At 38.8% G+C, this 25,987-nt stretch overlaps 3 protein-coding genes across 4 annotated transcripts in view; 2 read left to right on the forward strand and 1 right to left on the reverse strand.

Annotated features, from left to right (window-relative positions):
- Positions 1 to 1,356: 1,356 nt before the first annotated feature.
- RAB9A (RAB9A, member RAS oncogene family) lies at positions 1,357 to 11,788 on the forward strand. 2 transcript variants are annotated; one of them, XM_059839791.1, is made up of 3 exons: positions 1,357 to 1,530; positions 4,802 to 4,889; positions 9,618 to 11,788. In XM_059839791.1, the coding sequence occupies exon 3, from the start codon at positions 9,652 to 9,654 to the stop codon at positions 10,255 to 10,257; it is 606 nt and encodes a 201-aa protein (XP_059695774.1). In that variant the 5' UTR covers positions 1,357 to 1,530; positions 4,802 to 4,889; positions 9,618 to 9,651; the 3' UTR covers positions 10,258 to 11,788. The 2 variants fall into 2 exon arrangements, with proteins under 2 accessions (XP_059695774.1, XP_059695775.1); XM_059839792.1 differs by lacking the exon at positions 4,802 to 4,889 and having other exon boundaries at positions 1,358 to 1,530.
- Positions 11,789 to 14,262: 2,474 nt separating this feature from the next.
- TRAPPC2 (trafficking protein particle complex subunit 2) lies at positions 14,263 to 20,124 on the reverse strand. The gene is made up of 5 exons (XM_059839793.1): positions 20,046 to 20,124; positions 19,114 to 19,224; positions 17,344 to 17,492; positions 16,511 to 16,592; positions 14,263 to 15,670 (listed from the first exon to the last, which is right to left on the reverse strand). Exons 2-5 carry the CDS (start codon positions 19,204 to 19,206, stop codon positions 15,572 to 15,574), a joined length of 423 nt encoding a protein of 140 aa, XP_059695776.1. The 5' UTR covers positions 19,207 to 19,224; positions 20,046 to 20,124; the 3' UTR covers positions 14,263 to 15,571.
- A 2-nt stretch (positions 20,125 to 20,126) lies between these two features.
- OFD1 (OFD1 centriole and centriolar satellite protein) overlaps positions 20,127 to 25,987 on the forward strand; it is a 29,670-nt gene continuing 23,809 nt past the window's right edge. Inside the window, exons 1-7 of the mRNA XM_059839773.1 lie at positions 20,127 to 20,224; positions 20,360 to 20,461; positions 22,326 to 22,526; positions 23,317 to 23,385; positions 23,471 to 23,498; positions 24,276 to 24,383; positions 25,066 to 25,202. Coding sequence (XP_059695756.1) covers positions 20,366 to 20,461; positions 22,326 to 22,526; positions 23,317 to 23,385; positions 23,471 to 23,498; positions 24,276 to 24,383; positions 25,066 to 25,202 — 639 coding nt within the window. The 5' untranslated portion in view covers positions 20,127 to 20,224; positions 20,360 to 20,365. The remainder of the gene's footprint in view (positions 20,225 to 20,359; positions 20,462 to 22,325; positions 22,527 to 23,316; positions 23,386 to 23,470; positions 23,499 to 24,275; positions 24,384 to 25,065; positions 25,203 to 25,987) is intronic.

Here is a 25,987-nt window from a genome sequence, read left to right on the forward strand (position 1 = left end):
TCTGATCTAGTTGAAGATGTCCCTGCTCATTGCAGGGTGATACGACTAGATGACGTTTAAAGGTCCCTTCCAAGACAAACTATCCTGCAATTCTAAATTTCCTCAAATGTATCCAATGTGTTTCAAAACAAAATCCAGTGTGTTTCAAAACAAAAACATGGTAGCTTCTCCCCAAAAGATATTAAGTGCAAAATAGAGTAATTATTTCCTCCATTTCTAAACACAGCTTTTTCTTCTGTATAAATCATAAAATAGTGACTTATAACTGATCAGAGCTTATATACCTTAGAATTACCACAATTTAAAGTCCACTTTCCTACCCCTCCAGCACTTGCTTGTCTTTTATTCTAGAATTGGATGAAAGCAGATTCCAGGAAAAAAGCACTTTAAAATTTTTGAAGTCCAGCTTTGTTAGATAAAAGTGGGTCTGGTATCATCAGATTTGCCTCTAGCATGGCCTGCCTTTTAATAATCCTGTTCCTGTCAGTAGGAGACATCTCCTTTTGATGATACTGAGATCTTGTTTTCCATTCCTTGGGCCGTGCTGATGTCTGATCCAAAACAAGACAAGTCTACAAGTGGCAATCCCAGTCTGGTTGCATCTGCCTTATGATCAGAAGCATGTGATGACTGCTTGAGCAAATGGGTGTACTTATGCTTGTCACCACCTATTCCTCCTGATGGTGTGGGAACCTCTTTAATTTTTTGGGTTTTTTTCATTTTAATTATACTTTGCCCTTGTGGGGAGGTTGTAAAGATGCAGAAAAGACTCTTATCACTGTCTCCTTTAGCTTTTTTTTTCTTTTGATCTTGTTTTAACAGTTATTCTGAATGGTGTTATTCTGAATTACTACAGGGAAAAAAAAGTTCCTGTCTACTTTTTTAAAGTAGTATGGTTTGTATTTCAATGAATTCCTTCATTGATACCTTAAATGTTTTTACTTGTAAAGCGAAGCTGCCTTACAATTGTGAGTTTGCATACCTAGGGCCCTTAGTGTGGAGCACAGTGACACTACTACAAATAACTCTGACCTTTATAAATACTTTATAAAGGCATTTTCGGGCTTAATAATGCAGGGCATTCTAGAGCAAGTAAAAGTGTTATCTTTTCCAGTGGAACGCTCTCAGACGGCGCACGATAGTGATCGATGGGAGATGGCCCTCGATGGGCCTTTCCGGCCCTGGTTTGGCTGTGGGCACAGTCTGTCCCGCTGCCGGCTGTCCCGCTGTTCCCGCCGTCCCCATTCCCGCAGCTCCGGGCTGAGCCGCTCCCCACGTTCCCGTCGGGGCGGGGCCCCTGCCCGGTGGGCGTGGCCGATGTGCGGGCCCGGGATCACGTGGTTCTAGGTCCCGCCCCCGGCCTGCCCGCCATGTTGGTTCCTTCCGCGGCGCCCGGCGGCGGTGGCGCAGCCCGGGACCGGGACCGGCGGGAGGATCGGCGGCAATTCCCTTCCCGCGGGCAGGGATCGGCCTCCCCAGCGCTCCCGGGACCGGCGGCAGTTACCTTCCCGCGGCCTGGAGCCGAGTCAGGTTGCGTTATTTTCCTTTCCCTCGTTGGCGCGTTCCCCGCTCGCTCCCCCGCCGCTGTCCGGGATCCCAGGCGCGCTCCCCGGTGTTCCCTGGCGCAGCCTCCCGGGAGCGGGAGGGCAGCCCCGGCCGGGCCCGCGGTGGGAGGGGGCCCCGGGCGCTCCCCAGAGCCGGTGCGGGTGGCGGGGAATGTGGCGTGATCCGGGATCTCGTGACTCCGGGGCAGGCGGTGGCTCCTTTGGGATGCGGCTCCAGCTGGCGCCGACCCCGGAGCGCTTCCTCTCGTCTGAGAGACATCGCCGGTCTGTCAGGGTGAAACTCGGCTTCGTACCTGTGTCCTCAACACGTTTCAGATTGGGAACAGAAGAAGTATGGAAGCTCCTTTTATCTCCTTTTCCTCGTTGCTGTGGGCTTGGAGCGGGCTGCCCAGGGAGGAGGGGATGGAGTCACCGTCCCTGGAGGTGTTTGAGGAAAGGCTGGACGTGGCCCTCAGTCCGCGGGCTGCTTCACTGGGAGGTGTTCGGCCATAGGTTGGTCTCGGTGATCTCAGAGGTCTTTTCCAACCCAGTGGATTCTGTGTGGAGAGGGGCCGCCTGCCCAGCCCGCCCTTGGGTTTCAGTTCTCCTTTTCTGAAGCAGTGGCTCGGCTCAGGCGCTCTGCAGGGCCAGGGGAGTTCCCAGGGGCGGCAGGTGGTTCTGCGGGCTCAGGTGTGGGCAGGGATAGGGATGGGCCAGGGCTGGGAATCGCTTACGTCTGCGTGGTTAATGGGCTGCTCTCGGTGTAAGTAAATCCGTGTTACAGGTAACTTGTTCAAAACAATTTAGTGGGTAACAGGATAGTGCAAGAAAAATAGTTTTAAAGACCTCTATTAGTGCCTTTATAGCAAGGTTACATATAAGTAGATACATGGAGAGCATTTAAGTTTTATTAACTTGGGTGGGAAGTTAATAAAAGTTAAGTGGGAAGTTAAGTGGGGAACGTCTTGGCTAAGTTTTGTTCAGGAATTGAAATGCTTGTCTGCAGATAGCTGTTGTGCAGCCTCCCATCCTACGTGTTGTTTTCCTTCTTGTCCATAATAATTTACAGCTACCCTAAATAAGCATGTGGCTTTTATTTGTCTTTACTTTTAAGGTGTTGTGCAACACTGAAGTTGTCAGTGCTAGCTTTTTTTAGAGCAAGGGTGGCTATGTGTGACTGGGGTTTTTTTTCCAAGTGTTTTTCCATTACTTTTAGTAGCTTTGTAGGTAACAAGCTGTAATGGCAGACTGGAGGGAGAGCACACATACCCAAAATAAATCCAAAACATTTTTTTCATAGCACTTTTATTTTCAGAGAAACCTAATCAAAGGATCATACAGCTCTATCTGTGTTTCATACCAACATCAAATGTATAATGAACAGTTACTTTTCTCTGTCTTCATTCAGGTTGTATGGAGCTGTCTTTGCTGTCTTAATCTTAGTAAAGCCTTTTCCATAAAGTTAAAAAGAGACAGTGGGAATTAAAAAAAAAGCAAACCAAAACACCTGCTCTAGCAGTCCTTGTTTTACTTTTGAGTGCTCAAACACCATCAGTTTCCTTAAATTGAAAATAAGTGTAAAAAAAGAATTGCAGAAGGTCAAGTAAGATATTTAAATTTCAAGCTTTGTTTTATTTTGTGTCAATTTGGTAATAAATTATGGGAAACATATCTTCCAGCTCCTTAGGATTGGATTTTCACATAAATGTTTCACAATGGATAAAAACTTCCCAGCAAAAAGGCTTGTAAGAAGTCCTTAGGGTTTGTTGTTTGGTTGTTTGTTTTTTTGTTGGTTTTTTTTTTTTTTTTTTTTTTAAATAGTAAGTAAGTTCTTTCTCTCCCCTGTGTTTTGTTTTTGTTTTCCTCCTGAGCAGAGCAGACAAGTGTGTTGGCCTGGTACAGTGTAACCCACTTAATGCCTTAGGGATGGGCTTTTGTCACAAAAGTTACACTGGGAAGAATATGAATGTACAAGGTAGCCTTGAACCAATAGAGGCGGCTATTACTAAGATTCCCTGAAGGAAAAGGGAAACTAATGCAAGGGAGAAAGATGAGCACATTTGGGCAGAAATAATTGCTGGATAAGTTATTGAAAAAGTGGAAGCAGTAATAGAGAAGTAGGTTGCAAGGAGAATGTCAAATAGCTCAGGCATTGTTAGCAGTGTTGGACCACGAGCAGCAGCACTGAAGGGTGTTTTGAAGTTGGCTGAAAGTATCAGAATATTTAAGCTGGAAGATGTTTAACTGTGAACTGCTGAGAAATGTCAACTCTGATTAAATTGGAATAAATAAGTTTGCTCATTTTACTTGAATTTGGGGAATGAGGTTGGAGGTGAAGGTTAGGCTTATGCAAGATTAAACTGGCAGAGATATAAATGAAGGTATTTCTCCTGACAAATTTTGCTAATTGACTTTGTGTCTAGCTAGAAGTTAGAATAATTGAAGAGATTCTGGCAGTAGGTGCTGAAATGATTTAATGATCCAAGGATTATGTGAACTTCACAATTCCTTCCCTTGGCCAGTGGGTCTTTCATAGTCCTGGGTCATGCCAGGCAACTGTTTGAACTAGAATCCTGAGCTTCAAAGGAGTCAAAACCTTACAAAGAAACCCCCAAATAAAACTTTTTTGGTATCTAAATGAGTGGCAACAGCTGAATGACAGTTCATTTTGGGTTGTGTTCATAAAAGAAATTGTAAGTAAATTCTAGTGATATTCTGGTGTTAGATCAAGGCTGCTTACAACTAGAGGCAATTTCAAATAGTCTGTGTTTTCTTTTGGATAGATGTTTAATAATTTGCTGACAGGTTATCTTCATAGTGCAGTGGTGAAATCATAGATACAGGAAGGAAGACTTGTGAGGAGATGAGGAGATTAGGACTTTGGTAAGTCGAGCTGTGTGACAGAAGGGCTGGCTTTGAGGCAAGTGACTGTCAGTAAAGGGGTGTTCCTATTCCACAGCTCTTACGTCAATGCCCCATGGAGGGGAGGGTCAGTTTGGAGACTGACTAATGTCTCTGCTTGTAACACATTCAAAAGTACAAAGCCTGTAGCATCTTGGCTTCATATCAGGTTGTTTTTCTTTGAATTGAGAAAAAGTCTTCCAAGGTCAAAAATGTTTATGGCCTCTTATGCACTAAAAAAGTATTCTTCTGCCACTTAATTGACCAGGGTATAAACCACTACCTTCCAAATATAAGAGCAAGGATTGACTAAGGAGAGAAAAGTGAGAAAACATGCTTCTGTCCTTTCTTTTCAGATTTTTGGAAACTTGCAGATCTGCTATAGGCAACAAGTTTAACCACTGTAGTGATTGAGGGCTGAGAAATGTAAATCTTCCACAAACAGTAAGTGTTGAAAACTGCGTAGTTTTGGATTCTGACCTTTCTGCTGTAACTCTTGTAGTTCTTGGGACTTCTTTTCAGACCTTTCACAGAGAAGCAATTAATGTCATTCTTTGATGGGCTGCTGTAACTAACAAACTATGTTTTCTATGCTAGCCTGGCAATTATTGTCAAATGCTTTGTTTCTGTGAAAAAACCCCAACTACTAATGAGGGAGGGAGTTTACATTTCTATTGAAAGGCAAGTGGTTTTTTCAGTCAAAATACTTGCAGTGGTGTCCCTTTTTAAACTTCTCATCTGATACCAGTAGCTTAACAAAATATGGTGGCTTAGTAAATAAAATTGTGAATAAGCTTCAAAACCGAAATGGATGTGCTTATATGTGTAAATTTGAGGATAGGAAGTTGTGAAGCATGGTCAATATTATGCACATAGAACTGCTAATTCTGCTTGTCTGTAACTTTAGTGTCTTTTTCTTAAGTCAAAGATGGCCCCTTTTTGGCTGATGGCATATTAGGTTGTAAGTAAACATGATTACTTACATGATGGGAACAAACTTGAGTCTGTTTTATATTTAACAGCTTTAGTTAAAGGACAGTGTACTACATATCCTCAAGAAAACCTTTAGGTTTAGTCTTGGTTTTGTATAACAGGTGGTTCACCAGTGACCACTGAATGGCAGTGATAACTGAAACAAATTTTGTCACCTGTTTCCAAGTTAGAAAGTAAATATCAGTGGAGAAGCAATTGTCTAGAAATTGGAAGTGTCCCTTACATCTGTTTCTTAAAAAAATGCTAAGGCAGTTCAGTGGTGGTATTACAATAGATCCAGGTTTTGGTGCCCTATTAAAAATGGGGAGTGGAGGTGAGATTTCAGTTGCTAGGTGTGGTTTTTTTTGTTTGAGTTTTTAATGGTGTGCTGCAGTGGCTGGTATCAGCATGGGAAAAATGAAACTAAATAGGTTCAATTGCCTTGGTTTCCTTAATAGTTTACATGGGGTTTGCAGCTTGCTGACATTACAGAGGCAATGCTGTTACTGTGTTGGCTAGCACTGCTTTTCCATAGAACTTGAGTTCAGCATTTGTCTTCAGCCTTCAGTACACTGGTGTGAGTGGGTCCTCCTTAATCTATGAAATTATTTTTATATTAAAAAAGGACAAATGCCTAGACTTGAGTTTACATGTTGCTGCTGTGGTTTTCTAGATGAAGAATCTTGCTTTTCTGTTAGTGCTGCCTCAGTACCTATGCAAGATCGGTATTTGCACTGAAAATACAGATATTAAGCTGACATATGGAAGTAACACAATCTAGATGGATAAACTGGACAAGGCAGTGGTATTTCATTAAGCTTTGCAGGACTGGATTTTGTAATGCAAACTGATTTTTCTGAGGTTGCTTAGCTGTTTGTCTTTCATTGTGATAGCAAATATTTGGACTGATAGTGGAAATATTTGACTTGCAATTCATTTTACTGTTTAAAAGGGGAATCCTGAAAGGCAACAATTAATTTACTTTTTTGTGTTATGGTATATGATCCTGTCATAAATTACATTTAATAGAAAACGTTCTCTGCTTTTAACAGGAATATTGAAGTCAGTGATTTAAGCACTGTAATCCTTTTAAGTCAGGGGAAGCAACTCAGAAATGGTTATTCAGAGTGGGGCTGCTTTTTATTTGCTCTTTCTTTGAATATTGAAATGATTGAAGAACATGAGAAAAATTATTCTTGTTACAGGCCCTTTGCCTACTAGGTTGAGATTACTTTTACATTAACTAATTGTGTAGCTCACTAAGAAATAACTATAGCAAACAGTTACATGTAATTCTGTACTGTCTTGTGAATCGTCATGCTGGGTAAAACAATCACATGCACATTAGGAATTAAGCTTTTGTTTTCTTTTCAGATAATGAATGATGATTAAAACTGAAAAATTGATGTAGTAAATTTTCAGAAACATCATATTGTATGTTAACCATCCCTTCCAAAAACACTGTCAAAATGCACATGATACAGATAAATTGTGTAATAGAAGAAATAATACTAATTATTGTAGTGTTTTAAGTATTTTATCATTGTATTATTTGTTGGAGTGTTAAGGCTTCATAACTTTAGAAAAAACAATTACAGAAATTAAGTTCTTTAAAAATCTTAACTTATTTAAAGATGCACAATCAGAAAATAAATGCAGCAGTCTATTGCTCTGAAAAATACAACTCTGATTCAGCAGGTACTCTAAATGACATTATCAGTTGTGGCTGCAGATGAGGCCCTTATATAGTAATAAAACTGTAAATGTATAAAGTCTTAGCTGCTTTTAAATAAAAATACTTATTAATACTTTCAAACATGCTTCTTTGATGTTTCAGATACAGCTTGTCAACATCAATTTAAATGAGTGAATGTGTATTCCATTATTTGGATTAGAAACTTAATTCTAGCCTAGCATGGCAGCAGTGGAAATGAATGTCCTGAAAAGCAACATTGCCTGGAACATCATGGAAGACTCTTTTCACAGCTTTTGTGTGAAACAACCAGTTTGGTCCACTTTTAATAGTTTGTGGTTGGTCTGTAATTGTCTGCCCAGTAAAACTAATTTTATGGTCATCAGTCTCTTAGACCTCACAGGAATGGCCCACATAGTTGAAATTCTGCAAATTAACTTTGCAGGTCCTAGATGCACAAAGTAGTAGATACTGTTAACACCTTCCTTATGTGTATTTTGTTTAAAATGTGGCCTTGTGGACAATTTCATGATAATAACTGCCATTGATAAAAATGCAGATGCTAAAGAAAAAAGTGCATAGTACCAGTCAGAACTACTTAAGCCACTTATTTGTGCACATTGTGTCTTTCATGGAACTTCCAATTTCTGCAGGACTGGAAAAATAAATTATAACTTGTTCCCTGCACTGGTAGGGAAGAACAGGAGAACATTCAGTACCCTCTGCTCCCATGAAAGCATTATTTATTAAGAAGCAGCTCCTGTCTACTGATGTAGAAACTGGAGACATAAATAAATGCACTGGACCATTTTCGGAGTTAGGAGTTAAGCATCTCTTAACTGCAACTCTTACACAAGTAGTCCAGTAACTCTAATGAGGCTTTCCACATGCACTAAAATGTATGTATTCATAACCTGAGCCACAGCCATTATCCTGTAGCTCTCTGAAGGGTAAATGAACTATCTTATTGTAGCTTCTAAGAAGTTTTATTATCATACAAACCTGTACAGAATTAAGGTTTTATAAATGTTGTTGTTAATTGTGCAGTGTGAATGAATTAAATTACTTGCTTTGAAAAAAAAATTTAATGGAAGCAGTCAGTTCCTTGTATTTTGACTTTTTTTTTGTGTTGAGGCTTCAAACTACTCCTTTTATCTTACTGTAGATTGTGTCTAGCAAGTAAATATTCAAAGATGGAAAGTCACTGATAAAAAAGAATTCCTGAAATTTCTTGCTCCTACTGTAGGCCTTGATTGTAAGGCAGCACAGAGTCATATGACTTTCACACCAGCTTGTATCAGGTACTAATTCTACAGTCACACTGTGGGTGATGTATATGCCAGTAATGCTAATTACAACTAGCAAGACCACATTCCTTCCTTCAAAGAAAGAGAGGGACTTGGCAACTTATGACCTATTTCCATTTTAAACAGATGCTATTTTCAGAGAAGCCTGTTAGGGCGGAAGCCCAGACTATCAGGTAGGTTTAGGAACACAGTTCTCATGCAGAAACTTCAGTTTGAGCTTGATAAAATGAAACTTTACCCCCAAGCAATTAAAACACCATTTTACAGTATTAGATGACACTACAGTTGTGAGGACAAAGGTTGGGTACAAAGCACTAATAAGCAAACTAAAGTGATAAAGGATTTTTTAAAATTATTTCTTTTTAAGTTTAACAGTTAAAAAGCCTTCTTTGGTGTCACTAATTTGCCATCCCCATGCTGGCAGCCAGACTATTCACTAGCACTTCCAGAATTTTTGACAGTTTTACTATGGGAAGTTGGCACCTCCTAACTGAACTGTCATTGTAGGCTTGGGCTCAGTATGTGGCATTTTGAGTATCATTGAAGTAGTAGCAGCAAATTTTCTTTTATAAGTATTCTTTCTTTTATGAGTATTTATTTTCTTTTAATACTATTCCATTTATCAATGCTTTTCTGCAAGGAGTAAACTATAAACTATTGAATGCTCATCTAAATAAAATGACAGCATTTGCATTAGTTCCATAGATAATTGTGTTCCTAGTGCTTTGGTTTTAAAAGTAGCATACAAAAAAGTAATAAAATACAGCACTGAAGTGACTAGTTCAAGGCACATGCTCTATAAAATTCTCTCACTCTGCTTTTTTTCCATGAACCTTTTCCAGTGAACATAAATGAATTATAGCACTTGTTGAATGTGATGTGATACCCCTTCAGTACAAAGGGGGAGTGGTTTGAAGGATTTGGGGGTTTTAAATAGTTCTAAGTGACAGACCAGTAATTTATGCAGCATACTGCTTAGATGCAGACTGCAGTCTGTGGAAGAGACACCTCTTTAATTTGATATTCTTGAGTGGATACTCTTTCTGGAGTCTATCTACAGTTCACCTGTTTAGTGGAGTCCTGTTTTTGTACATGAAACTTGATGTTGGTGGAATTTAAAACACATTCTAGATATTTACGTGTGCAAAATTTGGTGCTCACAACTATTCTCCTTTTTAATGATTTCCTTAATCTTTACAGGTCTAGGAAAACAGGAGGATCTTTTCCCGTAACAATGGCAGCAAAATCATCACTCCTTAAAGTAATACTACTAGGAGATGGTGGAGTTGGGAAGAGTTCCCTCATGAACAGATATGTCACCAACAAGTTTGATGCACAGCTGTTTCATACAATAGGTGTGGAATTCTTAAATAAAGAGTTGGAAGTGGATGGACATTTTGTTACAATGCAGATATGGGACACAGCAGGTCAGGAACGGTTTAGGAGCTTGCGGACTCCTTTCTATAGAGGTTCTGACTGTTGCCTGCTAACCTTCAGTGTGGATGACTCTCAAAGCTTCCAAAACTTAAGCAACTGGAAGAAAGAATTCATTTATTATGCAGATGTCAAGGAGCCTGAAAGTTTTCCATTTGTGATTCTGGGTAACAAAGTTGATATCGATGAAAGGCAAGTATCTACAGAAGAAGCTCAAGACTGGTGCAGGAATAATGGCAACCATCCCTATTTTGAAACCAGTGCAAAAGATGCCACTAACGTTGCAGCAGCCTTTGAAGAAGCTGTTAGAAGAGTTCTAGCCTCTGAAGATAGATCGGATCACTTTATTCAAACAGATACAGTAAACCTTCATCGGAAACCGAAGCCCAGCTCATCTTGTTGTTGACTTAAATTTCTTTTTGCCAAATTACTGTTGACTAGCTTGCTCTGTGAAAGAATGAGGAAGGTGTAGTAGATAGAATAACAAATGGGTTTCACTCTAATATTAAAATTGTAATATTCTGCTGCTTTCATGGGGGAGAAAAAGAAAAATCTCCATTCATGAGTGACCCGTTATTGAATTAGTGATGCTTTCTGTTTAGGAAGATACCAAGGAAAAAATAATATAAGAATATAATTTGCCAACTTTGTTCAAATGATAAATACTTTGAATATAATTAAAACTTGAAAGTTCTAGAAGCACTACTTTGGAGAAGCTGTTCTGGAATTCAGGCACAAAGATACTTTTATATGTGTATATTTTTATGAAATTGGCATTCCACTTTTGTTTCATTAGATGTCAGTTTCTTAACAATGCTAGATATTAAACTTCAGTCTCACTACATTCCTTTTGCTGTGAGTGGTACTTCATCTCTAATGTGGTTATTATAAGTTAATATAAATTACGTCCAGGTCTTCTAATTGCCTAATGTTGCTGTAATTTGTGTAAGTTTGTAAGTAGGAAGTAAATTTCCTACGTATTTAATGTCCATTTTCTCCCATATACTATTCTAATGCTGCACTAATTTTTCCAGTGGTTTAATGCAAAATACTGATCATTTTTAAAATTAATGTGTGTCCTTGCCTTAAGTCCATTCTGGCATGTTTCTGATCAATAAGGTAAAAAATCTGAGTAACTGAAATATAACCATTTTTTGAAAAAGAAATGCTTTATTCAGTCAGCTTTAATAGCACTTGAAAGGATCCACATTGTGACAGTTTCTTAGGAAAATTTGTGTACAGCCTTAGAAGTTCCAAACTTCTGTTCCTGTTAACCTGAGCTATGAATGTGTTTACCTGTAATATCTGCACTGTGATATTAAGGAATGGCAATACGTAGAGAACTCAGGAAGCTCTTGTCTTAAAGTAGATTTGACAGCTTTCAGTCCTAATACAGGTATATAACTATAGATAGTATTTGAGCTGAATTTGATCATTATTAAAATTGCTATTTTAGGATATGGAGTTGCACCTTTAAGAGATAATGTCTTTTATATTACTGAATTAATTTCATAATTATGAACCAGAGCAAAATCTGTATTTCTTGGACAGTTTTTTGCAGTCAGGCAGACAAAACTACAGGTGTTTTTGAGGCTTTCAGCTGCAGTTTCAGTGGTAGAATACTTGTATGAGAAATGGTTATTGGCTCTCAGAGTAACCACTGTCCTAGCAATAGCAAAATTGCTAGTCCACTCACAATTGCTTCCATCTGTAATTGACTGCTAACAGGCACACATGTGCACGTGGTCTGAGAGAGGAAGTTTCATGCTGCAGGACAGGCCATGTTATTCATTAAACAACTGCTTTCTGTACAGAAGCTTTGTTTCAATGGAAAAGCCTTTCTTGAGAGTACATTACCAGCAAGCACTTTATCTTAAAAGTATCTGATCAATCTGTACCAGGTGTAATTATTTGGAAGTAAAGCTTGCAAAAACAAACCCTTCTTGTTGCTCTTAGTGCACTTTTCTGAATGTATTTTATTCTTGCTCGAACCTGTCCAGGACAACTTTAGTCTGCAGATCTCCTAGTTCTGCTTAAAACATCCATCTTTTTATCTTTTGTGCATTCCTAAGTCTGATTCATCATTGCAGTCCTGCATCTACACCAAGAGAACTGTGTTTTAAAGTTCAGTCCCTGAGCAGTTAAATATAGGTTGAACTGCTACTTATGTTTAATTTCTAGTCAATGATTGAAAAGATCTGTGAAGAAAATGTTAGCTAAATCCAAAAGCAAAAAGCTTTAGAAATTAAGATTGCTTGTGTTAGGGGCTACTAAGCTAGTGACACGAAATTGTTGTAAAACCACACAAAATTGTTGTAAAACTTAAAGCTTCCATTAACATTCATTTTAGCAGATTAAGGTTGAAACAAAACAGGACCTGAAGATACTGTGACTAGAGTACTATAGATACCATTCAAGTAAGATTTCTAAAAGGGAAAAATGAAGGATGAGAACCACTGTTGTCTTTCTTCTGTGCAGGCATCTGTGTTTTCCCATTCCATTTCACATCATGGTTATCAAGCCTCCATCACTGAAGTAGGTTAAATAAAGTTAAAATATAATCCCATAGAAGTGTATTGCTCGTGCCCTGGGAGCTGCTGTACCACAACTGTACACTAATCACAAAGGTGGCCAGTAAAGATAAACAGGCATGTACATGCTTAGTAAATAAGACAGTATAGGAATTAGGCTTAGGTCAGGAATTGGTCTTAGAGAGAAACTACTTAGTGCCTACAGAATCAAAAATCTTTTGACAAGCACTTATACGTGACAGATATAAAATCATAATGCTTAATAATAAACATTAATATCTGTACTTTTTAAAAGCTAGATATCATTTCATATGGATGTAAGGTAGGCATTTGTGGCTTATGCTTCAATTCACTGATTTGTTTCAAGAGCTAACACACCTCAAATATTACAGGGTCCTGTTAGCAGTATGTGGAGCTCTGCAGATTGACAGAGCATACTGTGTAACATGTATTGTAAAATGTAGTGTCCTTTAAAATGAGGGGAAAAACCTGTTGTGGCAGGTTGGTGGGACTGCTGAAAGCTGTGCATGTTAGAGAGCAGAATGGGAAGGGGCAGAAGAAGCTACCTGGGACAGCTGACAGCTCGTGTCACAACAAACTGTATTAATGCTTGCGTAAGCTGCTTTAACAGTTGCTCCATACCTCAAATGGATCTTACTTTAAATCACCTGACAGGTTACCTAAAACAGTAATAGAACCTTGTAGAAAGTGGAGTCTGAGTTGCATTTCCAGCCCAGATTTACTAAGGTTGATTCATATTAGCTTGTGCTAATGTTCTCATCTCCTTATGCTTGATTTTTGAATGACTTAGGGTAATTCTAGTCCCTTTAACTCATAAACGTTTTATTGCCTTTATTGCATAATGCAGATTATCTCTGTTTTCTTGTACTGCAACAGACTTTATTTTGAATTCTTACTCTTAAGCCCCCGAGAGGGTAGAAACATAATCCTTGCAAAGGAGGTGTCTTTTCACTGGAGAAGCTGTTCACTGAAGCATGCTGGACCTGCAGCCTTCAGGCCTAGAGCAGATTTGTGACTTTAGCTGACCACAAGATAATTTTCACCCATCACTTCAGCTAGTGGTCTTTCAGCTGACTGAGAAGAGTCACAAACTAAAGCATAAACAAGTATTTGTCCATGTACAGAGAACTTGGAGCTACCTCGCCAAGGCCTTTAGAGTTCTGTCACAAGACAATCCTGAACCACAAACTCTAGGACAAAGGTGATGAGTTAGGACATAATTTTTCAATTCCTGTGCCAGTAACAGTTTGTTTTCATAAAGCCTAGGTGGATCTGAGTCTGCATTTCCTATATACAATTCCTATATTCAGAGGAAAGAGGGAAAGATGTAGGGGAGGCATAAGAACAGGCACCATTTGGCTAACTGCCTTCAGAAATCAAGCAAGCAAGAAAATGCTTTCATTTTACTTAATGTCCTACTGCAGCAGCAAATGCAATTATAAAAACTGTAGCTTCTAAAAGTGGTAGAAACTGTTAGCACTAATCCTTCATATTTGTCAAGCCTTTTCTTCTTGCTAAGTATATGATTATTTAATTAAAATAATTAAAGTATTTCCTCAGTGAATCCGGACGTCATGCTACAGGGGAGGAGGCAGAAAATAACTGCAGCTCAGTGGCTCCTTATCACATGATCAAGAATGCTTTACCTCAAGCGTGTTTCTTATTTCGATGTATACAGAAAAAAAAATTGATTTATATAAAATTACATGACATTATCAAAGTGCTGTACAATGCAGTTTATATGCAAAAACATTGCAAAGACAGGTATTCCCATCTTCACTGACCACCCCACCAGGTACTGTTACTGTGGTTATCTAGTTTTCTTCTAAATCACTTCAAGTATACTCAACAGGCATCCATACTACAACATTTCATCTTTTATTTAGGGTAATATGTTCATTTTTCTCATAGAACATTTTTCAGTGACAACTTAGCAGTAAGTGCAGAAATGATGACTGACTATACACTTATAGCACATACAGATGTGGTCCCCTTAATTATACAGACTATGCAAAGTACTTCTTAGAATAGCATGTCACTTCCTTTGGAAATTTTTCAGATATTGAAAAAAAAAAAAGTACAAGATAGCTTATACAGATTTGCTGCAAAAAGAAACAGAATACTTAAGATTGTAAACCCAAGCAAAGTATTAGGTACACATATGCCAAATGATCCATTTAAAAATTACTGGTTTGGAATGATGTTAAGTTTTGCAAAATGGTTCCTAAAACATTTTACAATGGAATAGGAGCCAGACAGGCCAAATAATGCCTTTCTTGAAACCTCAACAACTATAGTTTCATGGTGCAAAGATCATCCTCTAAATTTATTTACAAAAAGAAAGTTTCAGCAATTGAAGAAATAGTGGGAAAAAAAACAGTAGGTTTAAACATGTAAATTTAGTTTGGGTTTTTTTAATGAGTAAATTAGAATTAATATCAGGGCAGATCTGGCTATTCTGGTCTATTTCATTTATTGATGCAACACTGCAGCTAAGTGTGTATTGCACTAAATACATGGAAAATTTGAAATGAGACACTTTTAAACTCTGGGGGTTTTCCTCAAAATTTCTTGATGTACTGGAGACAGCTTTTCTGATTTTCCATTTTTTATTCAGCAGTTTATATACATAAAATTATACATCAATAAATAGAGGCTTGATTTACTACCACAGAGTGTAATAATCTTAGTCTGGTTAGTCTGCAGAGTGAGCTCTCAACTGAAGGAATACAACTAGGAAAGTTTATTATAAAATTAAGCACTTAGGCCAAACAGTCAAGACTTCCCTTTTGCTCATATTAAACCAGGTGACTGGTGACATCTTTTGCATTTAGGTCTCATTTCCTCCCTCCCTGTGCCAGAGGCTTACACTTTGCATATGCATTAACACATGATGTCTCCGTTTCTTCCTTTGTACCTCTGCAGCCTCTGACAGTTTAAAACTTTATTTTCATATCACATAAAAGGAAACTTCTTGAAATACACCTTTTTTTAACCATAGAAGCTTGGCTGTTCTTATCTATATCAGCAAAAGAAAAAGCTGCTTCAGCATCCAATTAGTCAGTCTCCAGAAGATGAGTATAAAACATGCAGGGGACTAACCAGACAAAGTACAGTTCAAACAATCAGGAAAGTAGGGAAAAGCACTCACTCAGGAGATTTATTTATTCAGCTTAAAAGGTGTTTCTTCCCAAGGAACTGGACTTTCCTTTCAAAGGCAGTGGATCGAATAGGAGTATTGAGTTCATAAAATGGATTCATTGCAAACTGGGGAAAGAAGGAAAAACCCATCAGTAAGCACAATGCCCAGCCCTGGAAAATGTCACTTCAGGTGGTATCTACTACTAGCTTTCAGCCTATTTAGTGTCACTAACAGCACAGACCTCCTAAACAGTCCTTGCTTTCCAGGCCCTTGCATTCTCTCCATCCATGTGCAGAGCCATCCCGTAGCACCAGCTCCTCAGAACAAACCCATCACACTGGTTCAAATTAGGATCATTTGAGTGCCTGTGGGAGGCTGAGATAGTGATGTTTGCCATGACCCTGTCTAGTGGAAGTACCACCAGGATTTGGGAACAAGGGCTATGTGTTCTGAGAGCAAAGCTACTGGGCTCTGTAGAAGAATCCTCTCATTATCATCATTAATGATACCATACTACCACAAAATGCATCACAAGAAGTTGCCCCACAAGTTCTCTGTTGCCCAGAGAAGCTGTTGATTCCTCACCCCTGGAGCTGTTAAAGGTCAGGCTGGATTGGGCTTTGACCAATCTGGTCTAGTGGAAGGTGTCCCTGCCCATGGCAAGGAAGTTGTAGATGGTTTTTAAGGTCCCTTCTTACCCAAACCATTCTAACCTATTCTACAAAAAATCACTGGACTAAAGTGAAGTCTAAAAGAGCACAGTTTATAACAATTTCAAAAAGCCTATTCTGTTTAATGGAAAATACAGCCTTTGTGTCACATATTATCAACTCTGGCTGATGTGGACTGCACAGGTGCTTATACAGGCCCCCAAGAGAAAACATGCTAATACAGCTGCGCCTGAGCACAAACAGCAGAACACGCTTAAAAGTAGTGCAGCAGGACCATAAAAAATGATTTCTTACCTTTATATACAACTCATATACATCAGTAAAGAAGTTCTTAATTCCATCTTCTTGCCTTACATCATGAAGCATTATAAATCTCATATGTACAGTAATTAAGGAGAATAAAACTTTTACAAAGATTTACATTATTACATTATCCTGAGGTAAGTGTTTACACCTAATTCAACATACACCTAAAATGTTTAGCTGTACAAGAAATAGCAGTGACTCATAGAAGGAAGCTTTTAAAAAAGTAATTGAAGCAATTAAATTTGGAAAGCATTACCTTTATATTTTAACATACCCCTATTTGAAAATAATCACCTCTCTATCTAAGGTTTCTTTTTCAGAACAATATAATTCTGAATGTGGATGATGCTCCCTGCACATCTGCCATGTACCCCTCAAGATAAAATGTATTCACTGTTACTTGCTATGTGTAACAAATGTTTCTCAACAAACAAGACTACCCGTACATAGTATCAAGTCTCGGCACTGCATTTTCACCATTGGAGTGACTGACACCAGGCGTGCTCACTGCCACTTCTCCTCTCCAGCACGGTTAAAGGGGTGGGAACAGAGATCATACAAGCTTGCTCAGAGCCTCTCATACTTCTTTACTCCATGTACCACATTTCATTATGCTATTTTGGCTCCTACAAAGGTGAAAATCCACCTTTCCAACTGTTCCCAGCTGCTATGCCTCCCAATATAGTTCTTCCTGAAGCTGATGACTCTAACAATAATAGTGAATAGCCAGAGAAATCTGTTCCAAACTCACTTTATCTAACTTACCTCTTTCTGGGAAAAGGATTTTCTTATATAAATATAAGGAAAGAGAATAGGGAAGGATATGTCCAGCTGTGACAAAAGCAGAAACAAACCATTCATTAAACTTGTCCACAGTCTTCAAGTACATGTTGTTGGAAAGCCACATGTTCTCATCTACGAGGTCGAGAGCAGCATGGGCAATGAACTGGTTGAGATGGCGATGATCATCCTAATGCATTTCCAGAAGACAGCAGATTAGTAATTCAGTGAAAGGAATGAAATACAAACCATCATTTGCTCCAGTTGCTACAGAACCAATGTTCAATGTTACATATACCCTGCTTTTCTGTCACATGTGCCATCCTGTAATCAAATGAAACTAGCATATGTTTTCATGATATTTAGTTTCAAGGGAGAAAAAAGGTCATAATAAAAAGATCATCACAAAACCAGTCCTGAGAGCAACAAAATCAGTAAAACCTGTATTACATCTCAGGAGTCAACTCAATCATGAATTCTTTTGTTTACTGATGGGCAAACTCCCACTGCTAATGTATTCCCCAACAGAGGTCCTCATATGTTTTTTTCTCTTCTTTCCAGACATCTGTTTTTGTGATATTTACATAGCATACACAAAATGTAGCATTTTCTGGGCTATAACATTTCAGTCAAATTTGGCAGAAATTGACCCATAGGTTACAATGTGTAAAAGGTGGGGGACAGATGAGGAAAGCAGAAATGCAGAAGGCAGGTATGCTGATAAAATCACCTAAAGATTCTGTTTTTCTCATGTTGATTGCCTAGGAATAGGGTTGTTTTATTGGTTTTGGAGTATTTTTTTTTTCTGCAACTAGTATTAAATATATGCCTGCAGCTGTAAACTGCATCTCTTCCAATAATAAACACAAGATCACAGTGTTTGGCCGGTGTACTTTGTAGGCAATCTAGAACACCAGAGGATATCTGCCAAGAAGAGATACAGGACAAAAAACCACACTGGAAGCTTTTATTAGGCTGGAAGAGTAAGTAGTTTTGTACTGTTTCTCATAGTAACAGGATGCTGTTACTGCCACTCTCACCTCTCAGGTTTTCCCTGCAATCAGCTTTTACACATTCTCACACAAAGTCTAGTCTGAGTAGCCTTATTTATGATCTTTTATGGGACATTAGTTCAAAATACAGATGATGCCATGCAGTTCCAATCAGTGACATCACATACTTCCATTTTTGGATACACTCTCAGATACATGCCCTTTTATTCTGAAATCTATTTTTTCTAAGATGTAATGCCACTTACAGATAGATTTGTTCTTTCCCAGTGGAAACAATTATTATTGAGTAGTATTACATTTATCACATTTTCAAAGTCTTTATTGATCAATATAATTTTTTAGCTTTCCTTACTTAAAAGCAAGTATGACTAATGTAGATGATTAAAAAATTAGGTATTTTATAGCATAAAGAACTGACTAGAGCTTTCAAGTTTATGTTTCTTACTTTACCTTATTACTGTTTATAAATGTCTTAAAAGTAAGTGGCATTAAACAATGAACAGCTACTATAAAACCTCTGCACACTAAGAGAAATTACCAAAGCAAAACTATATTCTATAACATACAGCAGGGAATATATAAGGAAGCTGTGTTTTGTGAAGAACTAGTATAATCTAGCAAAGATTTTTTTAAGAGACTTGAGAACTCCAGAGTTCTACTCCCTATGACAAAATTTCTGTTTAATAAACCCCAGAAAACAGTAGATACTTCTTTTCAGCAACAATGCTGGTCATGCTTCTAAATACACTGTAAAATTATAAAAGAATCACAGGAGTATCATAGGGGAAAAAACCACACCTTTGACTCTACTTTTCCAGGAGGCAGAAATTCCATTTCAAATATGGGATTATCATGATGACCAACTATCACAAAGTAGAAACTTCCAGACATTCTTCAAAACAATGCTCCCTACAAGAAAAAACAAAAATACTGATGAGTCTATATACAAACTCTTAATCCATGTAGAAGAGCTCCTAAAAATCAGCCAATGTGCTCCCATCCACATTAACCAGAGGCTAAAGAGAGATAAACATTTAAGTATGCAAATCAAGAGGACGGAGCCGAGCTCTTCTCGGTGCAGCCACCCACCATGATGACAAACAACGGGCAGGAACTGATGCCCGGGAAGTTCCACCTGGACACGAGGAACAACTTATTGCTGTACGTGTGACTGAGCACTGGAACAGCCTGTCCAGAAAGCCCGGAGTTATTTCAGAACCGCCTGGACACAATTCTGTGCCCTGTGCTCCAGGATGACCCTGTTTGAGCAGGCTAAACCAGGTATCTGTGTTCCCTCCCAACGTGACAGATTCTGGGGGAGCCGGAGAATATCCTTAGGAAGCGGGCCTGGAAGTGAACCCAGGTACCTAAAATCGACTCCTGCCCTGCTCACCGATGATTTACCCCCCGGGAGCCCCCAGTCACAGCGATCCCAGGCCATAACGCGCAGCACCCGCCTCCGAGGAACCTCCTCGCCTGTCTCTCCCCGGGCCCTGCTGGCAGGCAGCAGAAGGGGAAGGGGTGCAGGCGCCTCCTCCCTGGGACAACCCCACGGCTCCAACCCCGGGCACTCCAGAGGTGCCCGGAAAGGCCTTCCCCAGCCCCTCCGGGGGAAGGCCCGGACTCCGCGGGGCTGCCGTCCCCAGGGGGGCCCGCGGCACAGGGGGAGAAGAAGGCGGGCAGAGAGAAGGGGCCCAGCCCGCAGGGTCCCGCCCGGGCCCGCCGCCTACCCTGCGCCGCGCCCCGTCCGCCGCCCGCCCGCGGCCCCGGAAGCGCCGCGCTGAGCCCGCCCCATCCGGCGCCACCGTGACGCCTCAGCGGCCGCCGCACCGCGCCCGCAGCGGCCCTGCCCTGCCCTGCTGTGCCCGGCCACGCTCCCAGGCCCCGCTCCCGGCCCCGGCGCCCTCCCGTGGGTAGCGGAAGGCTGCCCGGGGAAAGCCCGAGCAGGCCGAGGGGAGGCGGGGGCGGTGAGAGCGCTGGGCGTCTCGCTGGCTGTGGGTCTCACTGCGAGTCAGTAAAGCCCCTTTTTGTTTCGGTGTTGTAGGGCAGGATGGCATCGGTTGAAAAGGAGACACTGTCCCAGGAGGAACTCCGGAAAAGGCTGTATCAGACTTTTAAGAGCCGAGGCGTACTGGACACACTTAAGGTGTGCTTTGTTTTCAGCAGGTGCTGCCTGTAGTCCTCTGTGCTGCTTTAACATAGAGAGCCCTAAAAGCCGTGCCGAGTACAAGCGTCTCGCTCTCTCCACGAAAATATTATTTTTGCCACAACTTAATTATTATTTGGGGGGGAGGGTGTTGTGTTTGGGGGTTTTCCCCCCATTTGCGAGGCTCTCCCTAAACAGAATGGCCTTTCATTATGCCTTGGCCTCGGAGTGTTTTTCAGGAAGGTTAAAAGCCTGCTTTAGGTCTTTGAAAATACACATACTTGAAAAAAAAGGAGTCAGGCAGGGGAGAGAACAATAAATTAGAATATAAAATGGGAAAGGATCTCTCAGGTTACAGGGTGTGTTTATTACCTATGGTAATTAAGGGTGTTATATGAATAGTACAGGATGTGTTTATTACTTACGATAATTAAGCATGTTGTATGAATAATACTTTTAAAATACTACATTCCTGTTTTAAAGCTATTTGAGCTGTTTTGTCCCTGTCTGCTCCTCCAGGAGAATGTATAGAAAAAAATCAAGATCAGTATTTCAAAAATATCATTGATAATCCAATAGCTGAGAATTTCCTGTTCAGGACAATTTGTTTCTGCGTTACTGCTTTCCATACCAAGCTTGCAATGCTCGAACCATTTCTCGTTTGACTTAACTAATATTCTGTCAGATTACTTCATATTTAAGTTCTATTTTCTGCTTTGTTTAACTTGTCTAGAAGGTTATTTCTGCCTTCCTTTTCTGTACTAGGGATAGGGATTTAGCCCTGTGCTGTCCACCTTCACTTTGCCACAAGATGTATCAGAGGTCGCTGTTCTTGGTTGTTTTTGAGACAACATTATGTCTGTTAAAGTTGGTTGAGACTCGTCAAGTTCAGAAATTAATAAGGAAAACAGTTTTTTTCAGTTGTGTTTGAAAGTTGGACTCAGTGATCCTTTCCAACTCAGAATATTCTGTAGTTCTGTAATTTTGTTGTCAGCCTAATTTCTCATGAAAACGATGCTAAAATATGAGACTGGTCTGATGATCTGGCTTGGTTAAGTTTTGGTAATTATTTTGTCCCATTTTTGGTAACACGCCGCCTCTTTATTCAGTTGTGTCACTGTTGCATACCTGCTTTTGAAAGCTTAAACCACTATTTGTGCCATGATTTTTTCCTATAAACAATTTGTATAAACAACTTGAATAACTGTATAATGAAAATATTTCTTTCTTCCTTTCATAGAAGGGAGATCTTCTGATTTTAGGTTACTTTTCCCCCTCTATTGTAACTCCAGAACAGAATGCAAATAAATAATTTAAAAATGCCATTTAGTTATTATTAGTGCTTGTAGGTCTCTTTGGTTAGTACTCTTTTGCTTCCCTACAAAATAATTGATATTAAAGACATTGAGTTTTTTTGTTTATTTTGCCATCTACTTTTGTGATGGCATGAGCAGCTTCTTGGTATGAGACTCAAAAGAGGACCAGTGAGGGTTCCAAGAACATCTGAGATGGAGGCCACATCAGGAAGGCTTTATTTAAGCCAAAGGGAAGGAAAACAGGAAAGCAGTGATCTGAAAATGATGGTACAAGAGTGGTGTTTATGTGAGCTCTTGACTGGGAACTTCTTTTTCATCCTATGTTTGATTCATTTGAGGCAAAGTCAGAGTTCATTTTATCCACCATTAGAGGGTTTTGAAGAAGGGCACGGTGTTCATAGTGCATTCCAGATTTTGCTCAAATTAGTCTGCCCTGTTTTGTTTGTAGGTTGTACAAGTAAAATGAAGCTCCCTGTGTATTTTGAAAAATTAAACCTCTTTTTGAATCACATGTAAACTGATAATACAATGGATTTTTTCTGCATTAGACACACCTCCGAAACCAGCTAATCCATGAACTAATGCACCCAATTTTGAGTGGAGAGCTTCAGCCACAGATGGTTCCAAGTGAAGACAGTTCACTTTTGCTCACTGCTTCCAACAGTTTGGTGGCAGATCATCTAGAGAGATGTGGCTACGAGTATTCACTTTCTGTTTTCTTTCCAGAAAGTGGATTAGAGAAGAAGAAGGTAAGCTCAATATTTTGCCTATTCCATGATGTCTAGTAGCTTTGTTCTCTGGAGGTTGTAATATTCTAACAATTGAAAAGATCATTTTTTGTGATAAGAAATACAAACATAAGTACTGACGAGCTTCTGATCATCTCCACAAAACATTCTGTCATTCAGGGTCATTTTCATGACTACTTAAAACTGGCAGTTTGCTAGTGGTGCTGTTCTGGAAGGGTGCAGCCACAATCTGGCTGTGTGGCAGAGCACTTGGGAACTGAACCTGATAAAAACCTGATAAAAGTGTGTTTGGCCATTCAGTTCCCTGAAGATGTGGTTCCTGGGCAGTTCAAGCTGTTCTAACTACAAAGTGTGGCTGAAAAGGGCAGTCCTTGCCTTCCCTTTGCTTCTCTGTAAGTGTGTGATAGGGTGAAGTTGTTTCTAACTGAAAATTAGTTTTTTTTACCTGGTGAGTAGTTAATCATCATTTGGGTTAGTGAGCTCATCTGATTTGGATGATAAATCAAGAAAACAGACAAGGAAAGTAGCCAGCACATGTTGACAGTGGGGAGAGAACAAAACTCTCTTTTCACAGCTTCAGCTGATGATGGAGCTACATGCTGTCTGCTGTATGTCTGAAGTAGTGAAGATAAGTAAATTTAGAACAGCAGGCCTCTAAAAATGATTTTACAGGGCGTAAATAGTTCTTTCACAAATGGAAAACATTTACAACTGAAATAGTGCCATTTGCATACTTGAAATTATTTTAAATTTGTTAACCTTTTCCAACTGATGTTTATTTTCCCCAAAGCTGTGGACTGTGCAAGATCTTCTTCAATTAATGAGGATCAGTCCAGAATCCAGTCTTTACAAATCACTGGTAAAGTTATTTTGATTTTGAAAATAAGCTTTAATTACAGTGATGATGAAAATAGACTGGCTAAAACTTCTTTTCTTTCTTACAGACTTCAGGAACTCGGAAGAAACATAAAGGTACAAAATGTTTGCGTGCAATGCAGACAGAGATAATTGTGTTAGCTTCATTTTTATTAAGATGTAAGCAATAAAAAAAGCAGATTTCTTAAATGTGTATTGATATGGAGTAATTTGGATTTAGTTGGATTTTGAAACTTGCAGTACACCAGGATGATTAATGTTATATTTCAGGATTATCCAGCTCGTATTTGTGGATTAACTGTTGACATTTACTTATAAAATAAATGACTTGAACATTAGAAATATGAGAAAAATCTGTAATCAGGTTTTACATATAATGCTCTTTGGAGGCTTTTCATATTAACTTTGGAAAACTCAGGTTTTGGGTTGTCTTTATAACACTGTATTAGCCTGCGGAATATACTTCAAAAACTAGTTACAGATTTAATTGATTTTCCATTGTATTATATAACAACTAATTCTTATATCTGCATAACAAAACCTAGCTATGCTGTATAACCTAAAGGAGCTTGATCTTCAAAACCCCCTGTTGCCTAAAGGCCTCATAATTAAGTACTAATAATCTTCACTCTCAACTGACCTTGGGAATCAAGAGATGTGGATGGGAGGAAAAGCTGCAAAAGGACAGTTTTTGCTGACTGAGGTGGACTGGATTATGCTTATGATAAACCCATAATTGTTCCCTAGTATTGATTTTTACTGAAATACTTGTTCTTTCTCTAAATCAAATAGGTTTTCTCGTACATTGAAAATTGCTTTGTTAATTACAAATCTGTTTCATTTACTAATTACTAATATATTGGGTCTTGCTAGGTTTCCTTATGCAAATTTTAATTGGACTCACTGAACATCATCTAAACAGGGAAACTCACAACACAGAAACTCAGACCACCTCAGTGCCTCCTTACAGAGAGTCTCTTGGTAAGTGCAAACAAGTCTCCCCAGATATTTTCATACTGGTGTATGATATGGCTTTATGCATATTGCATTAATGGTATTACTTTGTTACTTACTCAAATGCAACCTAAAGTTGCAATGAGTGAAGGTCATGTCTGGCACTAGAACATGGAATTTCTAAATTTTCTTAAAATAAGGCAAGGTCAGGATAGGATTTTTTAAAAATCACTCTTGTGTTTCCTTAGGCATTTAGGTAAGACCTATGACAAATGGACTGTAAATGTTAAGTGTTGGAATATGTTCTGGAGAATAGAATTGTAAATGTGTGTCCTCTTTCTTGTAAATGTGAGCAAGTTAGGCATAGATTGGGAGTTCTTGAATGTATTATATGCATGCTGTTATTAATATATTAATGCAAAAAAGCTAAAGGTTGCACAATTAATACAAAAAAACTACAAGTTGCATACAAAAGGAAATTCTTGTCCACCCATGGTAAAGAGGATGAATGACTATGTAATACCACAAATAGTGCCTAAACAGCCTATATGTTTAAAGCAGATAAATGGGATTTCTGTGCTGCCTCTGCTTTTGTGCAGAGTCTTTCTAGGATAGTGCTGCTTGAATAAGCTGAGGAATGTCCTGCAGTCTTGGTAAGGTAACTGCAGCAAATGCTTTAAATTGTGATGGGTGTGTTGCTTTTTTATAGCTGAGAAGCTTCAGCTGATTGATGAACAGTTTGCAGACTCCTATCCTCAGCATCAGAAATACGAATCTTTAGAAGTAAAACTTAATGAATATAGAAAAGAAATAGAGAAGCAGCTTCAAGAAGAAATGCATCAAAAGGTATAACTGCTTTATGAATTTGCAGGAGACATTAATTTTGACTTTACACATTGTGAACTTTTCATACTTGGGGCAAATTGAAAAAAATCTAATACTTAGTAACAGCAAGCACAGAAGGCTAAATTAATCCAATATCTGTTGTTAATTTGATGATATAACACGTATATTTGTCATCCCCCTTTTTTGCGAAATGCGCGCAGAATGCTAAGCTTTGTATTCTGATGTTAATTTGTAACATAACATTTACTTGATCTGGTTGTCTTAATTTGGTAAATTTTATCTGCTATTTGATTATTTTGTTTTATGGAGAAATGTTTATACCACAATTTTAATTTTCCTTTCCAGTTAAGATTTTGATGCTTGAATTTCAGTATTGTGCATAGCAACTGAGAGGTGTGAATTGCTGTTGTGTAGCATGACAGATAATGAATTTTTAATACTGATGAGAATTTGCATTCTATTTCAAAACATTGCACAGAAACCATAAAGTCATAAGACAGTATTATGAATAATTTCTAACTTATTTTCTTCCTATAATTGAAGATAGCTCTTTTAGAGAATTTTCCTTCATTTTGGAAATAAGATTAAAATTTTGTCACATAATCCTTTGATAATCCTTCTGTCTGAAAAATGGAGCAGAGGGAATGTTTTATTTAAATACGTCTTTTTTCTTTTCCATAAATTTCAGTCAAGATCATCTGTTTATTTAGGTAGAAAAAAGTAAATCAACCGTATATAATTTCAATGTATTTTTCATTAATTTTTGTCACGGTCAATCATTCATT

This window comes from Haemorhous mexicanus, chromosome 2 (assembly GCF_027477595.1).
Source record: "Haemorhous mexicanus isolate bHaeMex1 chromosome 2, bHaeMex1.pri, whole genome shotgun sequence".
NCBI lineage: Eukaryota > Metazoa > Chordata > Aves > Passeriformes > Fringillidae > Haemorhous > Haemorhous mexicanus.

Excerpts from the sequence above, each read along its gene's own strand:
- RAB9A (XM_059839791.1), top strand. The coding sequence starts at position 9,652 with ATGGCAGCAAAATCATCACTCCTTAAAGTAATACTACTAGGAGATGGT.
- TRAPPC2 (XM_059839793.1), bottom strand. The coding sequence starts at position 19,206 with ATGTCTGGAAGTTTCTACTTTGTGATAGTTGGTCATCATGATAATCCC. Across the intron at positions 16,593-17,343 it reads TTTGTCACAGCTGGACATAT|GAGATTTATAATGCTTCATG; the intron begins CCTTCCCTATTC and ends TACTGTACATAT. Across the intron at positions 15,671-16,510 it reads TATATGAGTTGTATATAAAG|TTTGCAATGAATCCATTTTA; the intron begins GTAAGAAATCAT and ends TTCTTTCCCCAG.